Here is a 20000-nt window from a genome sequence, read left to right as displayed (position 1 = left end):
ACACGGATTCATCAAGCCAGGTGAAACCTATCCTGGATAAGTGCGCGCTCACGGCTTGCTCAAATAGACCCCGCCACCGATCACTGATTCACCATGGCAACTAGAGCGGCTTCATTGCTTCTTCTACGGTGTGAAGTAGGTGGATAGCCTTCTCACAACAGCAACAAACAGCAACACCTCTGTTAAGGAGAATATTGCAACTAGTCCACCACGCGTGAAATGGTTAGGCACTCCCGTGACGTCACATTGTCGCATATGCAGGTCGGGAATGGCGAGTATGTAAAAGTTATTTAATGATCACAAACGTTTAAATAATGACAGTGGGTCTAGGTATATGTGATAACAATGTGTAGTGGGCAGTGGAAAAAATATTGGTTTCCGTTTGTGGTGACTGCTGACTGAGATAAGGGATGAGATTAAATAGATCCTGGAATTTAGCCTGGTCTGGAGCAGGCTAGCTCCACAGAATAAATCGCCATGGTAACTTATACCATAACATATCCTGCTGCCCCCTATCCCGCGTTTGTGCAACTGGATCATGGATAAATTGAGCCAGGATAACCAAGATATCCCGGCTTAATCCCTTATCCTAGTTTTGTGCAACGGGCCCCATGGTTCAGCCTATGGGCTACTGGTCCGCTGATAGAAACAATCTGCTCCCACTATGCAAACTCAACTTGTTCCCGCTATTTTAAGTAAAACAAAACAAAAAACATAGGTAGCCTACTTGCCAAAATGGACAGGTGGCTGCTTAAAAAATTGAACAAAAGCTCGTTATTGCCATCTACCAGTGCGTCTACTGCGTGATCCTAAGAAAGGACAAGTCTACTGGCCGGTGAGAATAAAAAAGAACAAACGGCGCGTCGGCTTTATCAGAAATATTTTTTGAAATATGCATTCACTTGCCAAGTTAAAGATAACCTCGACCACCCACAATGTGTATTTTGCGGCGATGTTCTGGCGAATGAGAGCTTAAAACCTGTCAAAATGAAACGACATCTCAAAATACAGATGTCGGCTCAGCACCGTGGAGGAAAATCAGCATTTCCTCCTAGAATTAACTTGCTATGTTCACGGAAGCATGCCCACCCTTCCCATTGAAATTGTTAAACATAGTAAACCAGAAAAGGGAAATTAAAAAAATACTGTTATTGTTATCGCCATAAATATAATTAATGTAACGTTGTAGGCCTAATGCTGGTTTGTGTGTGTGCGTGCTTGTGTGTGCGCGCGCGCGCTACGCACATAGCGCTCTGATCTGATATGGCGGCAGCCTACACTTGTTTAATCGTAATTGTTTGGTTTTCTCGGTTCTTGTTCATATGGAGTAAATAAAACAAATGACTTTGCTTTCTAGTTTTTGCTTGATTTAGTTGTTAACGTTTGAGGGGGGTATTTGAGTAAGGACTTTGGGTTTGGGGAAAGTGGGGTCGCCAGACCTCGCCATACTTTTTTGTGGGGTCGCCAGACAAAAAGTTTAAGAACCACTGTTCTAGAGTGTAACAAAATGTAACAAAACGTAATAAATCCTAACGGGTGTAGAGGAGCTAGAGGAGAGGCTAAAACTGACTGACAAACTTATCATACAAACTCTGGAGATAACGTGGGTAGGATTGAAGCAACGATAAACGAATGACGTGGATTCCTGTAACTGTCCATGAAAACAGAAGGCATAGCAGGTAAATATCGTAGCAAATAGCCTGGAAATGAAACGGCTTTAAAAACATGTATTTCACATGTCTCATTGGAGTGAATGCAGAACATAGGCTGTGGCGCAAATAAATGAATTAGTGGTCTGCATCTCCGTTCACCAAGATCTAAGTTTGTGCTAACCCATTCGCACATATAATAGTCTATGTTATGTTTTCTCCATTGTTAACGTGAGATATGTCTCTATGTAGTGTAGTGATAATGCATAAGGTAGCCATGTTCACGTCACATGAGCCAGCTTGTTCTGTAGGCTAAAAGTCCCTCCCAAACTGCGTTAAACTGGTGTGTTAAGTAGACAGAATTTTAAAAAAACTCCTGGGGAACCCCCCGACACGACAAACACATGCACTTTTGAAAAGCTTCTAAACGTCCATATGTGTACCCATCTTTTAACTTAGCCTACAGCAAGTTCAACGCTTGTTATTGTGCAGTAGGCTAGCCTTTTTGATAAGCGAGGTCATGGGTAGGCGGACGTGATTCGAGGGCTTTCTGCTCCTGTTTATGTAAAGGTTTTACATAGGCTGAATAATGATAGGCTACACTGCATGTTATTTACCAAAAGCGGTGGGGAGGGGGCTTAAAAAACATATAGCCCAGGGGCCTCGGGTGATATTAAGGCGCCCCTGTTTGTACCCCTGAATATCATTGAGTGACAAAGCCCAATCTTATCTCTTGAAATATTTGAATCCTGTCTATTGTAATATGATTTGTGGATTTAAATAAATAATTAAAATGTATGTGTGTGTGTGTGTGTGTGTGTGTGTGTGTGTGTGTGTGTGTGCCTGTGTGTGTCTAGTGCAGTGTTTTTCAACCACTGTGCCGGGGCACACTAGTGTGCCGCAGAAAATTACCCAAATGTCACTCACTGGTCCAGAAAAGCAACTGTTGCATCAAAGAATTTATAACCACATGCTCTCATTGATTGTATGATTGCACTATTTGTGGTATGCAGGCATTGTACAACGGGGGCCCCATATCCAGTATTCACAGAATCATCACATATCCAGTTCATAACAACAATTAAACTAGATATAGTCACCTACAAATGAAACAGAGGGCGCTTGTTTTATTGAGCAGGTCTTGCATAGAAGCCATAATAAGGCCATATCTGTGTATTATTTGAAATTTTAGGCTATGGTATGTTTATTTTTTCTTCACAGAGGATGTTAGTGTGACGTGGGACATTTTAAGTGTCAAAAGTGTGCCGTGGCACAAAAAAGGTTGAAAAACACTGGTCTAGTGCACAAAAATACCCAGAACACACTGGGACAAACAAATGTACACACCAGAAATACACAGTAAGACACAGTAAGCATATGGCTACAGACACACATACAGACACAAACACCAAGTAGCTTTATTATAGAGCATGTGCTAGCCCCTCTCTCCCACTCCTATGTCTTAATGACTGCAGACTTAATGACGGCAGACCAGAAGAAAGAGGAAGAGGGAAGGAATAATGGCACCTCCGCTCCCCTGACAACATGACTTGATTGATGGGACCAGAACAGAGCAGACTACCCAACCAGCTCATCTTTAAAGCACCACAGCTTTTTATGTGCTTTTGTTTAGATGTTAATGTTGATCTAGTGAGTGTGTGTGTGTGTGCACGTGTCTTTGCGTGTGTGCAAACAGGGTAGGGGAAGTTTGATCTTATCAGGGTAGTTGAACAGGTAACGGATATAAAACGGACATAAAACGATGTCTTTTCAGCCCAGGTGGTAGATCATGCTCTGAACACTGTCTGATGTCTGACTGAGCAGCATTTCTAAAGGTGTGGGCACTGCCCCAATAAACGCCAGCCATTGGGTCAGTGTGCACTGCCAGTCTGTGTTTGTTCATGTTGCTGGATGGAATTGTTTGAGCTGGAAATGTCTTTTCAGTTACTGTCTGGGCAGTGTGTAGGTGGATAGAGTGGATGGTGTTTTCTAAACATTCTAAAGACTTCAACTGTGTGTATCATATCTGCTAGGTAATCATATCTGCTAGGCTATCATATATACTAATACTAGGTTATCATATCTGCTAGGCTATCATATATACTAGGTTATCATATATACTAGGTTATCATATCTGCTAGGCTATCATATATACTAGGTTATCATATCTGCTAGGCTATCATATATACTAGCTTATCATATCTGATAGCATAGGTGCATCATATAGATGCTATTAAACACAAACTTATTGGTCTACCGGCCACTACACGTAGAGAATTTAATTGGTTTAATGTGTTTGCTGGTTCATTTGCCTGATTTGTCTAATAAAGGAGGACCCAGCACAAACAGGAATGTGTGAGGATTGATTCAATAAACTACCTATCGCAAGCTGTATGTATCATGCCTATTTACCTAAAAGAGAAATCTGTACAAGTGAATTACCAAATCGTAATAATAGGGTTCTATCTACGTTCGAGTATGGTAGTTCTGAGATATTAAGCTTCAAAGTTGTAGGATTCCATAGAGTTATAATGATAAGCAGAACCAATCTCTTTAGATATAATGTTGAACCCAGAGCCATATAAAGGTATAAAGGTTGAACCATGTTGTCAGCCAGGCTCCTTGCTAGCATGTTAACTGGTGTCTTTTGGCAATATAGTTTCTGAACTGAAGACACAGAACAGTATGTAGCGCAGTGGTTCTGAGACATGACAGGTGTGGCACGACGTACAGGAGGAAACTTGTCTTTTTTGTGCCCATCTTTATCAAAGACATTAGCCTTTCTTTTTTGCCAATGAAGATTATACTGTACATTCAAAACAAAATAGCCACACACAAACCTGCTATGAGTCATAAACATGCCACATATGAATTAAAACAACATCAGATCCAGGGGACCAAGATGGGAAATGTGGAACCAAAATGCTAAAGTAATATTTTAACGTTAGCCTACCATTGATGGGGTCAGGTGGGGCTTGAATATTCCCCACCTCCAAAGTACCACTGAGAACCACTGGCCTGAGAGGCTAGTTTGAGAACCACTGGCCTGAGAGGCTAGTTTGAGAACCACTGGCCTGGAAGGTTAGTTTGAGAACCACTGGCCTGAGAGGCTAGTTTGAGAACCACTGGCCTGGAAGGCTAGTTTGAGAACCACTGGCCTGAAAGGCTAGTTTGAGAACCACTGGTCTGGAAGGCTAGTTTGAGAACCACTGGCCTGAAAGGCTAGTTTGAGAACCACTGGCATGGAAGGCTAGTTAGAGAACCACTGGCCTGAGAGGCTAGTTTGAGAACCACTGTGAGAACCACTGGTCTGAGAGGCTAGTTTGAGAACCACTGGTCTGAGAGGCTAGCTACTTTAATTACACTACTGTACAATACTACACAGTATTTATTACATACGCCTGGGAGATTGTGTGATGGAGCACCTGATACAGATCTGAGACACTTGGCGGTAGTATGCAGTCTCCTGAGTGCTGTTCTAGTTTCACAATGCAAACACTGAGCAATCACCTTCCTCATCTGACTCCCTCCATCCCTGTTCCACGTATCCTCCCTCATTCCCCATTCTATCCTTATTTCCCCTCATTCTTCTTCATTTCACTGTTCCTGCAGCCTGTCCTTTCATTGCCCCCCCTCTCTGTCCCATACCTTCCTTGGCGTAGTAGAGGATCTCCACCTTGTGCTCCTCAGAGCCCAGTAGCGCCTGTGCCAGCTGGCCCAGGGAGCTCTTCATGGTGCCCGGCCCCACCAGGAAGGGACAGGTGCACGGCTGCTGCATGATCTCCGCCCGCGAGAAGCCGAACATCTGGCAGAAGCCCTCGTTGCAGAAGATGATGCCGCAGTTCTGCATCTGGGCGTTGGCAATGAGGAACTTGCGGTCTGAGAGAAGCGGGGAACAGAGAAGAGGACAGTGAGACGGTGGTGAGATGGAGATGGCTACTGAGACAGTGAGACGGGTGGTGAAATTGAGATGGCTACTGAGACAGTGAGACGAGACGGATACGGATGGTGAGACAGTGGTGAGATGGAGATGGCTACTGAGACAGTGACAAGTCAAGTGTAGTGAATGCAAGTCAAAGATCCAGTAAACATGTTCTTTCATAAGTATATATACTTTTTTGATCCCGGCATTTAACCCAATCGGTGAATTAGTGAAACACAAACAGCATCCCGGCGCAGTGAGCTGCCTGTTACAACGGCGGTGCTCGGGGAGCAGTGAGGGGTTAGGTGCCTTGCTCAAGGGCACTTCAGCCGCGGCCCACTGGTCGGGGCTCGAACCGGCAACCCTCCAGATACAAGTCCAGTTTTTACTGTTAAAAAACATTTTAATGCCGATGAAGTACAGTATGCATTTTCCTCAGCACATGATCTCCCTTTGTGAAGTCATTAAAAACATATACTCTGCCAACTGCTCCACAAGGTGAGCGATAGCAACCCATAATAGGAAACACAAACATAAACACATAAGACAGCAGAAAACATACAAAAAAGGAAAAAAAAATCAAAGTCTAACGGTGTCTGTCTGTATCAGACTTTATTTCTCTCCACTGACTGAAGTGAGAGAGCTGCTGTGGGAGGCCATCTCTCTCAGAGCTTCTATTAAGACACTGCTGCCCACATGCTGAAATTGCTAGAATCACTCATGCAAGTTCACAATTACAGTCAGCTGGAGGCACAGGGTTTAATTCCTGTCACCAGGGAGCCTGCTGTCTGATGTGCCTCTGACCCTGCTGTGTCACACACACACACACACACACACACAGACACACACCAGAGCCTCAGTCACAGTGAGGCCTGAATTTCGCTGCTATTTCTGGTGTCAAACTCCAGCATGCCAGCCACCAGTCAAGTTGCCCCACTAACTGTTCCTCAGTCCTATCTCTCTGTTATATAAATATTTTTCTTTACTGCACCTCACTCCCTCCCTATCTCCATATTTCCCTCTGTGCTCTGTACATTCACATCGCACACACACAAATACACACACACGTACGCAAACACATAGGCTACACACACACACACACACACACAAACACACAAACACACACACACTCAGAGAGTCTTCTTTTGCCTCTTACTCCCCCCCTTTCTCCGAGTCTAACAAAATCTCCGAGATGCAACAAAATCCCCAGAGACATGAAAGGAGGTGGCAGACATAGACATTATTAGGCTCTGGGCTGCAAATGGCCATGGCTATATCATCACAGATTCGGCTTCTGTGAACATTCCCAGCTATTTTCTCAGATCTCAGTTCTGCTCCTCACAATTCTCAACACTGAATAACACAGAATCCATGTCCCCCATATCGCAAAATCATTTCTACATCATTTCTACAGTCTAATGTCTAAAGAAATGTAATACTTCTTATAACATGGGAGAACCTGTCACTTCCAAGTGACTAGGGATGTAACGATTACCGGTATAATGGTAAACCGTGATAAAAATGTTGATAATAATTACCGTTTTCATTTCAAACATCATGATTATCACTGTTGATTACCGCGGTGTGGAAACCGTGTGTTTAATCCTTCCCAGCTTCATCCGAGCCTGCTTTTGACATACAGTAGGCCTGGTACAATGGAACAAAACTGGTACCCTACTGATTCTGTTCTCTAATTGATGGTTTTAACTACGATTCGGATTAGGCTACACCTGATTTTAAAAGGCGGAACTTTTTCACCACAAAATGTGCACTGTATCATGTAGCCACTCTGCGTCTTTTTATGTTCGTGTCCACATTAAATCCATTCTCACGTTATCAGGAGAATACAGTAACCTAAAGTTTTATTTTGAACGCTTACTTCGGTCTCACTCATTGCATCCAAATAACAGAAATAGCAAACTCCAAGTTATGGTAGGGTAAGTTAAGCTATAGGCACATAACCAAACATGAAGAAAAAAGTGAACAGGACACTTTTTGAAACTATTTCAGCTTGTGTAGGCCTATCATTGCTTTCTGAACATATTGAACACACTTTTAGAAATACCCTGATGATACCGAAAACCGTGATAATTTTGGTCACTATAACCGTGAGGTTAAATTTTCATACCGTTACATCCCTAAAAGTGACCTTCCTGGCAATCAGACATGCTTTTAACTCTAATCTGGAGCAGATCCCACACTGGAAGGAGATATTTTTAACACTACCCCTGTGGTCTACAATAGGTGCCCTGTCTTCAAAGAGAGAGAGAAAGAGAGAAAGAGGGGAAGAAAGAGAGAGCAGGAGGGAGAGAGTGGGAGGCAGGGAGGAAGGATAGCATGGCAGATCCACAGCAGTGATAATGAATGAATAAAATGAATGGGAATGAATGCGTGAGTGGAAAAACTTCTGCCTCTGTCCGCTAGGCTCATGGAGATAAAAGTCAGCTGATACGCGAAACGGCTGCCGGTGTCAGAGGGAGGATGCCCTTGCAACACGGCCAACAGAACTCCACACAGCTACCACCATACATGGCCATGACCAACCATTTCTGCTTCTAACCTTTCTTTGTGTGATCCTCAGCAAATAGTCAAGGCTTTCAGGAAGATGCCATGTGCCTACTTGGCTGATATTTACACAAGGAATCTGTATTAGCCTGAGGAGCCTCCATAACCCCGAAAACAAAATATCGCTCAAAACACCGGCTTTCAAATATGACCACTTCACGGGTCTCTTAAGTGCCGCTTTAGTCAATGTCTTCTGCTCTGAGTAAGTGGGGAAATGCTCTTGTGAATGATTTACGTATAGTGAAGGTTTGAACTAAGCTTGATATTACAGTTCCTCTCACTGACTTTGGCACGTTACTCAGATCAGGGATAAAACTGTTTGTTCAAGCTCCACATCATCTAGTCATTTATGCAAATGTCATAACAACCTCTCCTTGAACATTTGAAAATTATTTTTTACACATTCATGCAAGAAGATATATGTATACGTGCCTGCTGTTTAGTCTTAGGTCTAATTCATCTAGGTATTGTATGAATTCATTGTGCAAGTCATAACATGATAATGGTTAAACCATTACATGTCAACCATTGTGTGTCAACCATGTTTCCCCAGTTTCAAATTCAAACCTAGACTTATATTGATTACTGTTCTATATAATTTCCATTCTTGTTCTATTGCATTTTTCACCTTCATTTTCTGAATAAATGTGAAATGTCTATCATTATGACAACATTACTTGGCTCTTAAAGGATGTATGTGGTATGCAAGATGGTAATGAATTCATTTACAGGATATAATGTTATACTGATAACATAAACAACAAAAGCACCTGCATGTTGGTGGTATTTGTGTATATAGCTGTAATTAGTAGGCCTACTTACTTACATGAGTTAAGTTACTTACATAAACGTAACCATTTTTGAGGACTTTGTTGTGGACTTTTGGAAGTAATCAATTGTGTGGTGCTGTTTGCACACGTTATTTCTCAAGAAATGTACCAAAACGACGGAGGAAAACTATTCTAATTTGTCCATCCACGAACACGATCTAGTTCACAATTTGCCTCTTGTCATAAATAATAATGGTCAAATAGTGGGAAATGCATGAAAAGGTCATATTTTCACCATTAGAGCCAACAATAAAGACAAATAATTATCTAATGCCACAATGCACCCGTGCGTAATGTAACTGCTGTGATTAATATAATGTCTTTATGGACAGATTATTTGACAATTTACAGTTAGTAGCACGATGCCATTTGTGAAAGAGTGAAGCACAGTTCTGAAAGACACACTCAGAGAAAGAGAGAGAGACAGAAAGAGAGAGAGAGAGAGAGAGATGTAGCTGATGACGTCTGGCGTGAACATTCACGCGGGGACTTAATGATTTGCATCACTGGAGCTATCATATTTTCCCCCACTATAAAATTATGTGCCTTTTTAAACTTTAGCTTTAGCCACTGTCCGCGCACTAGTCGTGAAGAGTGGTGTAAAACATTACTCCGTCTACTTTCACATTTTAAACCAGTAGAAAAGAAGAAGAAACTTACTTTGACCGTCAAACTTGCGGATGATAGTGTCCAGGTAGGTGTTCTGGAGAGCGACATGACCTCGTCTAACAGGCATTTTGTCGCTGAGAGTAATGACTTTCCCAACACGAACTCCTTTCCAACTGCGACAAACACGTTGACTTCTTTCTTTTGGTTTTACATATAACCGACCATGAATACGTAACTGAAACTGTTTTGCATGGTGCAAATACAATTAGAGCAAATGTAGATGTAAAATGGCTAATTAAAGCAGCATTTGTTGACAAAGAGGCGCCACAGCGACCTGTCACAGCCACTGCAAGGATTCGTTTCCAGGGCGATCTAAGAGCCGTGCTTACGGGCAGGGAGGGAGAAAAAACGATGTCACGTAGCTAAAACTGGTCAGAAGTCCACCAGCCACAGCATCTTCCACGTTACAGCCCACAACTCGAAAATAAGTTTAACTAAAATAGAAAAGGCACAAGTTTTGCGCACCAAAAACACACGTGCACACGTAGACTTATTATGTATGGCACATTACTTCCATAACGTGGTCGACGACGTCCAGTCTACAGAGAGATATCTAGTTTGTTACCTTTAAAGACTGTAAGTCGACGCTGACCAAATTACCGACCAGATATATCATGCAAGGTGCGAGTGTCAAAATATCGCCTCATGCTTTTCTCCGTCGACTTCTTAGTACAGCCATTACAGAATGACAGGTTGTGTGGCGCATGGAAGAAATGAGACGTCATTAGACGCGGCTGCCACTTTTGACAGAGAGCAGAGACACGCACATCGCCTTCACATCTCATCGCAACACCCAAATCTCAAAATAGACCCCCCCCCCTCATGTATGTTTTCTAAGTAAAATTGTGTGTATGGTTATTTTATCTTCCGCACCTTGCTTATATAGCCTACATGTTATTATGTCTTCAACAAGTTAGGATAAAGCACTCGATTGTTTTTCTTTGTTGCAAAACACTGTTATCTTAATCGCGTTTTGCGTTTAAGGCTACCAGTTTCAAAGTGTGTGCTGCGCTTCACAGTAAGCTTTACCGAGTGACAACTGACGAGAGACAGAATGCCTAGGAGGGGAGTATGATAAGAAAATGAAAAAGAAAATTCTGTTCTACTCTTGAGTAGATAGTGCAGATTACAAGCTGTCGTTAGATAAAAAAAAAAAAAATGAACATGGTTAACAACACCGTCACCGAATATATTGTTCAATCCACAAACAATGATTTCATATAATGTTACAGAGGAGGAGGAAAGACAAAGGGAGTGGGGGATAACAGCAAGGGCAAAACTAACACTGTGTTTATACTTGGTCAGAATTAATATACTTTACAGTTGTGTAAATGTGATTCAACCCACCAATTACAAAAAAACACTTCATACACACAGAGAGAGAGAGAGAGAGAGATGGTTGTTGCAGTATTAAGGTAGCAGCTGCAGGTGAGGGAGAGTGAAAGTGTAAATGTGTCCAGGGAGGACAGAGAGCTAATGTGGGCATTGTGAGAGTGGGATGGGCAATGTGCTTTAACTAGTGCATGTGTTTTGTGCTAACAGATATTGCACCACCTTTTTTCAGTTGTATGTGAGTGTTGCATTGTTTAAATCTGTGCATGCTGCATTGAATCTTCCCCTGTGTTAAGGTCCAAATAAAAGCACTAAAATGTGTGTTTGTGGATGTGTGTGTACGTGTGTGTGTGTGTGTGTGTTTACGAGGTCAGAGGGTGTGCTAGAGGGGTCGTTGCCAAGTAGGGATAGCCGTCCTGTGTTTTGTCTTCATGGTCTCGATGAAATGAAATGCTAAATTTAGCTACCAGGACCACATATCTTCTCTTACCCCTTGAGGGCAGGTCCAAGTTTGTCTGTGTGTGTGTGTGTGTGTGTGTGTGTGTGTGTGTGTGTGTGTCTGTGTCTGTGTCTGTGTCTGTGTGTGTGTGTGTGTGTGTGTGTGTGTGTGTGTGTGTGTGTGTGTGTGTGAGAGAGAGAGAGAGAGAAAGAGAGAGATAGTCTGTCTCTGTGTGTGTATCCAATTAGTAAACTTGTGTTTGTACTGACCATAGCTGTGTGTAAGCTCCTTTCCAATCTTTGAGGAACACAGAGATCCTATATGTGCCTTCACACCTTTCCACTATCACACACACACACACACACACACACACACACACACACACACACACACACACAGTCTTCACTCCATCAGTTCCAGTAAGACAGTGGGGATCATGGTGGGCTTCCCAGTGCTTCCAGTAGCTGTGGAGGGGCAGAAAGTGAGGGTCACTCCCTGCTGAAGTGGTTTATCTGCCATGCATTTATCTGCCATGCATTCTTCCAGCCAGTCTGCCCCAACCAACACTGAACTGAGATTGGCAAGCAGAGCAGATAAGTCTCTCTCTCTCTCTCTCTCTCTCTCTCTCTCTCTCTGTGTTTCTCTCTCTCTCTCACACACACACACACACACACACATCACACAACATCACACATATCACATGTCATTTGTTGTCTTTCCTGACACCTTCATCCATGGAATATTCTTGCTTTAAATGGTTGACAAAGGCACTTCTGTGGTTGCATTTAAAAACATATGTGTGTGGGAGACCATGTATACTGTACATGCATATGAATATCATTGACTTGGGCACTTTGTACACAACCACACGGTTCACGTGTGCACATGTTTGAAAAACGTGAACGCAGAAAGTGTGTGTGTGTGTTTGTGTCAGGGGGATAACACAAACTGACAGAACAGGCTGATTACCCCTGAACCAAGTGCATTATGGGGGCATGGGAGTGGGTTCACGCGGCGCTGTTGAAGGTTGTCCCGGGGATAACTGTAGGAGAGGAGCGGTCTGTGTATGGTGAGATGGGGGGAGGGAATGGTCCTCAAGGCACCCTCACTCTCCGTTATCTCCGTTCGCAAAGCAGTAGGGCTTGGACTGGACTCCGGGCCAACCTTGAGAGCCTGTCCTTGGGAAGCGGGCCGAGGTGTTTGATCCACTCCAGTATCACCGCATCCCACTGCCCAGACCCCTTAGCGGCATCACTCACTGGTTTATAATTTCCCACCAGACAGATAGAAATGCCCGCTTGTCCCCTCACACCACATAAGCCTTCGGGGTGAATAAGGTTAACTGCACAAACACCCTCTCTATGTCACAACAGATTAGATCAATGCAACTATGTGTGTTTGTAAAAATAAACTAAGTGTTCCGATGACTTTTTACAGCTGTATCAGGATGAGGTTTTCAACCTAAAGCTGCACAAGACCACTGATCTCAAAAGACCAATAGGTGATGGATTACCTGGATTGATAGGTGATGCCACAGTGGTGTGCATTTGTCTTGGAACCACTGGAGAAACTGAGCCAGGCTGAGCAAATCACCTCACAGTTTTTGCAGAAATATATTTAGTATGTTTGTGGGAATGTAGTTTATGACACTGCTACAATGTAAAAAATACAATGCCAACATCACAGAAACATGTTAACATTGTTTGTTATCATTGAGAAAGCTGTGACGTAGGGTAGGTAAGTGATGCTAAGCTATTTCTAACACGTAACACTTTTTGTAACATTTAGCGAATATCTCCTTACAATTAGATAGCTCCCTGAGAACACTGTAAGAATCCTAGTTCTCTTACACAGCCCTGGCTCCATATGGTGTGTTTTGTTTGGTCTTTGGTTCAAATAAAATGTAGGTTGTTTTGGACAAAAGTATCTAACAAACGCAACGCCATCTAGCATTGCTTATCCTACCTTTAGTCATTGTTCACAGGGCAAGAACATTCGGCTACTCGATCCAGTGTTCTTGATATTAGTGAGCAAGATGCATGCCATAGTGAACGTAGTCCAGGCAACTCCCTGGGCCTGACAGCACTTCCTCTCATTCTTCTCTCACTCCTTTACCTTGGGGAGCAAAGGCGTTGATAGATATGGATGTCATCCACACCTTCTCCACACGTTTCCCCTCTGACAGCAAGAGGCACACCTGCCTCTCCTAATCAGACCAGCCAGTAGGCAGAGAGGCCTGCTGGGAAGCCCTGCTCCGTGCTGTGTGTCAATCAGTCAGGCCCTGTTCTGTGCCACGATGCACAAACGCATGTGGAGGAACATGTTGGTTTTCTTTATCACTTTACCAAGTGGCTCCTGATAGTCTGGGCCAGTCCACAAGTCAGTCTACATGTACGCATAAAATGTCTACAGTGAAAAGATGTTTAACAGGGTTTCTATGTACGATTGGTAAACTACCAGTAGTGTGTGTGTGTGTGTGTGAAAAACAGAGCAGCAAAGGACCATGTCAAAGCAGCACTCAAAATACAGATATTTCAACATTTTATCTGTTTTTATTTCTTGTTAATTCTTCATAATAATATACCAGTCTCTACAGTCCACACCTACACATTATTTGATGCAGGTTATTGGTTTATGTCTCTCAGTGGAACAGTGCATCAACAACAGAGAGAAGAGTAGCACCACTTTGCCCCAGGAGGTATGGGGGCGTAGAGAGCTTGCACATCAGCTATATACGTCACACACATAAGAGGATGACCAAAACCTCGACGACGCAAACCCCAAAAAAGCACTAACAAGCAATAAAACATGACATTGAAACGGAAACAGGAAACGTCAGACAGGATGCATTTCACAAAATAATAATAAAAAAAAGAAAGCTCAGCACCTGTCTGTCCACAACAGGCAAACGGTGAGGTGGAGAATCAAAAATGTGTTAATTGTTAGAACATTCATTTGCCCAAGGTAAGAATGTATTAATGTTCATCAGCAATTATTAATGTTCATTGAATGCTCAATCAGCATCTCACAGAAACAAAATGTAAACATGTTAACATATGTTGTATGACAAGGAACTCGCACATGCTTCACAAAAAAAACACAACACTGTAATGTAGACACTAGTTTTTAAAGGGAGGGAGAGGTGTGAGGATGATCTCATGATGGTGCTTTCTCATCTGTGGGAATGCAGTTCTCTCCTTGAGAGAACTGTCATCAAGACAGCACCCATCCTGGAACAAGCACAACCACACACACACACACACACACATACACACATGTACTCAATTACACACACACATGCACACAAATACACACACAGACAGACATGTACAAGCATGAACATACATTCACAAATACACACATATCCTCACTCATGCACACACACATTGACACAAATCTACACGGATAACACAAACACACAGCTATCTCAAGAACATTCTCCTTTGTGTTTCTGCCTAATCAGTCAGACACTTGAGTGATGGGACAAAGCTATGCAAGTGTGTGTGTGTGTGTGTGTGTGTGTTTGTGATGGAGAGCTCCAGAACCAGGGTTGTGTGAATAGCTCACAAGACACCTCCCTCCCCCACCCCTGTGTTACATACTAACACCCGCTGCTGTAAAGCTGCAGATAAACACACCACACCGCACTTGAGGGAAGACAGACAGAGTGTTCTCAGACAGCAACAAACAGAAAGTGAGAGACTGACAGAGGAAGAGAGGGTGTGAGAACACAACCCCCAACCATGCGATGCCACAGAAATGGTGTTAGATTAATAGATGAATGAATTACATGGTGGATGATACCCACTAGAATACTCCCTTTGGCAACTCTGGAATGTAAGGGGAGTATGTGTATGTCCATCAATGGCCCTGACAAACAAGCACACCATATGCATTTACCTCCACCTAAGATCCACCTCTTTCTCTCTACATCTCTACATCTACACAGCAGCACCTGTAGTTCTCTTTCTCCCTCCCCACCCACCTCCCCATGCAAAACACCTACACAAGAACCACACACCCTCAATCGTCATCCCTGCTAAGGACCGAACATAAACTACTTATCTTTGACAGCTCTCCGACTAGGAACACTTTCTACGGTTTCAAGACTGGCACTCGGCTATGGGTTTTACACAAAAACTACAACGCCCAGCATTCAGTCTGGCCATGACAAGGCCTCCAAATAGGGAGCTGTTTGCGATTTTTATAACTTATTCAGTGCCATGCTACCAACGTTATCTTGGTTGTATCACAAAATATTTGGTAAAATTGCTAAGGAAGTAAAGCACATTTTTTCCTTCATGTTCTTAACTTTAATGCTATAGTTAATGTTAGGTGCATCTGTATGATGGAAGATGGGGTGGATCTGTGAAGTGGGGGTAGTTGTTATTATTCAATAGAGACAGGCTTGGTGGTTTCAGTCTGATTTTAGTTCAGTGAGATAAACAGAGAGACAGAGAGATAGAGAGAGAGAGAGAGAGAGAGACAGAAATAGGGGGAGAGAGAGAGTATGAAATCCAGAGACACTAAAGAGGCCACAGAGCTGTCTGCTGTGAACAACGGGCCAGTGTGCTCTTCATGTCTAGTTGTCCTGTGTGCACCCGCTTAGGGCAGTTCCTTCCGCTCAGTGGTCGACTCCTTTATTATCTGACGGACAAAGAAGGCAGAGGGGTCAGTGTCAGCCACACAGTGGCAGTTACAACAAACAACAATGTGTGTGTGTCTTTCTACAACAAAAGACACACACACAAGAGACATGAGGGCAACAATTATGACCTGACCCCCTCCCCAGAAATGATACAGTCATATTTAATGTCTAATGTCTTGCTTTTTTGAACTGCACTCTTACATTTTACGTTTACATGTATTCATTTGGCAGAGGCATTTATCCAAACTTACAGCAATAGAATAACATTTGAACAGCAGAGTAGACATACATCCATCCAAACAGAACAAAAGGGTTAGATCATATTGGAAGCTAACCCATCTGGCATGTCTCCCTCTGGTGGTAATTTTAGGAAATACAAAGAGAACATTTCTATGAATACTTTTTTCACCGGTGCTCAAGTCACCAGCAGTGTCACAGTTAGTGGATTTGTCTTTGACAAAAATGTCCTCTCTAACGCCTCACCTCCCCATCGCGAGTCTCCACGGTCCGCACCACGATGCTTCTCTTCACGTGAGCCTCTGGGGAGAACTTGGTGTCCATGGGAGTGTCTGCAGAAGAGAGAAAAAAAAAGAAGAGAGAGAGAGAGAGAGAGAGAGTGAGAAAGAATACAACAATACAGGAGTCTAGGGAATAGTATATTGATATACAGAAGATACAGTGAGTACATATCCCTGTAAAATAAATGTCAAATAATTAAAATGTGCACCATAATTGTATTATTTCTCAGTTGAATGTCAGGTGACACACTTGGCTAGGTCATAGTTTTCACTTTTATCTTCTTTCGAAACTTTTGTATGATTTTGTTCTTTGGACTGCAATGTGATCCTCTGCCAAGATCTTCTAGAGGCATGGGAGTCATCTTGTCAGACAGTATTTTTGGTAAATGGTGCCATCTATAAATGTCATTGGACGGTAACACAAATACTTACATAGTGCGCTCACAGAGACTTAGCTGATCATCTGTTAAGATTCCAGTTCAGTATGTAAAATTGTTGTTGAACAGTTACTGAACAGCAACTCAACCAAAGCCAACTTCTAACCTTAAATTTACCATATGTTGTCTTAAAGTGGCAGTTGGCTAGCCTAGAAATCTAGACACACCCTAGCGGCAGCAAATTACATTTGCTTCCAGGGCTAGTCTAGCAACTCTCCGTTGGCTTGTGAGCTCGAAAAATTAAACTTCTATCAGGCCAATCAAATCGTGTATCGTTAGGCGGGCTTAACATAATGATTGATGGCAGAGTTGCAACGGTTTGGCTTGAATTCCCTGCTACTTCAAAAAAAAAAAGATGGATGTTGCTGTTGGCCAACAGTGTGACCACAGTTAAGCTTGTTTTAAGATGGCAAAAGTTTGAACTAGCCAACTAGCTCCGCTGGTGGGAAAGCATGGGACTCAGCTGTCTATTGCGTGCAGAGAGGAATTTGAAAGACAGCCGATTATCCCGCCCCTCGGACTGAGTACTGCGAACGGTGAGCGCCCAGACCCTACATTTTAATGTGGGTCTGGCTCGTCAGGCAAGCAGTTGGCAAGATTTTTTTGATCATATTCACTGAAACCAGCACTATGCGCCGACAAAGCAACATAAATCAGCCGGTTTTAGAAAAAAGCCCGCACTTCTTCCTCCACCTATCTGTTATTTGTTTTGCAAAAATCCACAGCTCCCGGTTCTTCTGGTCCAATCAGAGCAGGGCTGTGTGAGATCTGACTGTCAATCACAGTCTGGTGCAGTCTTGTGCTCAAACGAGCACAAACTCGATGAGAGGGTGCTCGGTGGTAGTGGGGGAGAGGCATGAGATTTGTAAACATTCAAAATTTTGGCTAAGTCCCCTCAATCTGTCAGACTTGCCAACTGCAGCTTTAACAGAGAGTCAACAGACCGATTGTTGATAATCTGAGCATCTGTAGACTGTTGGTGGGCGGACTATCCAAGTGAAGTGTGACCCTATGCATTTATTGGGGTACTCCTTGACCAGGTTCATATCCAACATGGATCTCATCTGAGTCGAACTCATTTAGTTTGATCTCATCATCTGACTAATATTCACTAACACTTTCTTGAATTTCCCCTTGGGGATCAATAAAGTATCTATCTATCTATCTCTCTATCTATCTAATATTCAATAATCACTTTTTTTGCCAAAGAAAAGAACATGACAAGCCAGATAAATACTTCGAACATACAGTAGTTTTTAGTCCAATGAGACTACGACAAATTTGAAATCTTGAAATCTACGACAATTTTTTAAAATCCATTTATTATTCATATTATTCAAAATCCATTTATATTTTTATTTTTTTCTTTCAAAAAGCCTACCTCTGAATTGGAGATTGGCGAAGCTCTGCACAGGAACAGTGATTCTGCAATCAATAGCCATGGATCAGAACATTTCACAAGAACCAAAGCTGAATTATTGAATCTTATTAAATTATTAACATTTTCAATTTTACTTTTAATGTGTGAAAGGTGCATCCTGATTTGAAACACTGATCTGATCTTCTATCCATCTCTGATATGCTTTCTTCCCCTACTCCTTCTCTTTCCTCTCATTCTTCTCTGCTCTCAACTCAACTAATATATCTCCTCTCTTCTTCTTTTCTTTTGTTGTCATTCTCCTCTCTGATTCTTACCACGTGTCCCCTCTCTTTTCCACTCCTCTCCTTCCTTCCTTCCTTCCTTCCTTCCTTCCTTCCTGACATCTATCCATACTTCTCTCTTCTTCCCACCTTCTGTCCCATCTCTCCTCATCTCTCCCCTTCTCTTCTTTCCTCTCCTCTCCTCTTTTCCACTCCTCTCCTTTTCTCACATCTACCCTTCTCTCCTCTCCTCTCCTCTCCTCTTCCACTCCTCTCCTCTTTTCCACTCCTCTCCTTTCCTCATTTTCCTCCTCTCCTTCTTCCCATCTACCTTCTGTCTCATCCTCCTTTTCTTCTCTCTCTCCCTCCTTTCCTCCTCTCCTTTCTCTCTCCTCTTCTCTCCTCTGTCTCCTCTTCTTTTCCTCTCCTCTCCTCTCCTCTCTTTTCCACTCCTCTCCTCTCTTTTCCTCTCCTCTCCTCTCTTTTCCTCTCCTCTCCTCTCCTCTCTTTTCCACTCCTCTCCTCTCTTTTCTTCTCTCCTCTCCTCTCCTCTCCCTCCTCTCCTCTCTTTTCCACTCCTCTCTTCTTCCCACCTTCTGTCTCATCTCTCCCCTTTTCTTCTTTCCTCTCCTCTCCTCTCTTTTTCCTCTCCTCTTCCCACCTCTCTTTTCCTCTCCTCTCCTCTCTTTTCCACTCCTCTCCTCTTCCTACCTTCTGTCCCCATCTCTCCTCTTCTTTTCTTCTGTATGCGTACGTCTCCTCTCACCTGCTCTCCTCGCCCTCCAGTAGCTTCCTGTAGGTGGCGATCTCGATGTCCAGGGCCAACTTGACGTTGAGGAGGTCCTGGTACTCTTGCAGGTGCCTGGCCATCTCCTCCTTCAGGCTGTGGATATCGTCCTCCAGGCGTGCAATGCTCTCCTGGTAACCAGCGGTCTCCATGGCGAAGCGATCCTCCATGTCGTGCAGCTGCCTTTCCAGAGATTCATTCTTCATCCAGACACAGACAGAGAGAAGTACAAAGTCAGCACTAGTCACTAATGGAGCAATAAGTAAAAACAGGAAAGAGATAATTATGAAAAGAGAGAGAAAGAAAGAGAAGGAGAGAGAGAGAGAGAGAAAGGGTGTATTTCTTGTCCTTTTTAAGGCTATGTAATGACTTCATTTCTACTACCCTAGCAACAACAAATGCCTAAACACTGACACTTTAAATGAAAGGAATAAGAGAGAGAAAAAGACAGAGAAAAAGATGGAAGGGTGAATATATATAGAGAAATAGAACAAACCAACACAGATCTCCCTTGAGAGCTATAATTTCCATTCACAAGGGATGATGATCATCGTACTCACAGT

General features: G+C 43.0%; 2 protein-coding genes across 2 annotated transcripts in view; both read right to left on the bottom strand.

The window, feature by feature from the left end:
• The window catches only part of kcnh6a (potassium voltage-gated channel, subfamily H (eag-related), member 6a), a 44024-nt gene extending 33597 nt beyond the window's left edge, over positions 1 to 10427 (bottom strand). The window contains 2 exon segments of the mRNA XM_048246948.1: positions 5298 to 5528; positions 9627 to 10427. Coding sequence (XP_048102905.1) covers positions 5298 to 5528; positions 9627 to 9702 — 307 coding nt within the window. The 5' untranslated portion in view covers positions 9703 to 10427.
• A 3511-nt stretch (positions 10428 to 13938) lies between these two features.
• LOC125296669 (glial fibrillary acidic protein) overlaps positions 13939 to 20000 on the bottom strand; it is a 10777-nt gene continuing 4715 nt past the window's right edge. Inside the window, exons 5-9 of the mRNA XM_048246705.1 lie at positions 19998 to 20000; positions 19417 to 19637; positions 18391 to 18434; positions 16538 to 16623; positions 13939 to 16053 (exon numbers count right to left, since the gene is read on the bottom strand). The exon at positions 19998 to 20000 is cut by the window's right edge and continues 123 nt beyond it. Coding sequence (XP_048102662.1) covers positions 16012 to 16053; positions 16538 to 16623; positions 18391 to 18434; positions 19417 to 19637; positions 19998 to 20000 — 396 coding nt within the window. The 3' untranslated portion in view covers positions 13939 to 16011. The remainder of the gene's footprint in view (positions 16054 to 16537; positions 16624 to 18390; positions 18435 to 19416; positions 19638 to 19997) is intronic.

The sequence above is a fragment of the Alosa alosa genome, chromosome 6 (genome assembly GCF_017589495.1).
Source record: "Alosa alosa isolate M-15738 ecotype Scorff River chromosome 6, AALO_Geno_1.1, whole genome shotgun sequence".
Taxonomy (NCBI): domain Eukaryota; kingdom Metazoa; phylum Chordata; class Actinopteri; order Clupeiformes; family Clupeidae; genus Alosa; species Alosa alosa.
This window is presented reverse-complemented; position numbering and strand designations above follow the sequence as displayed.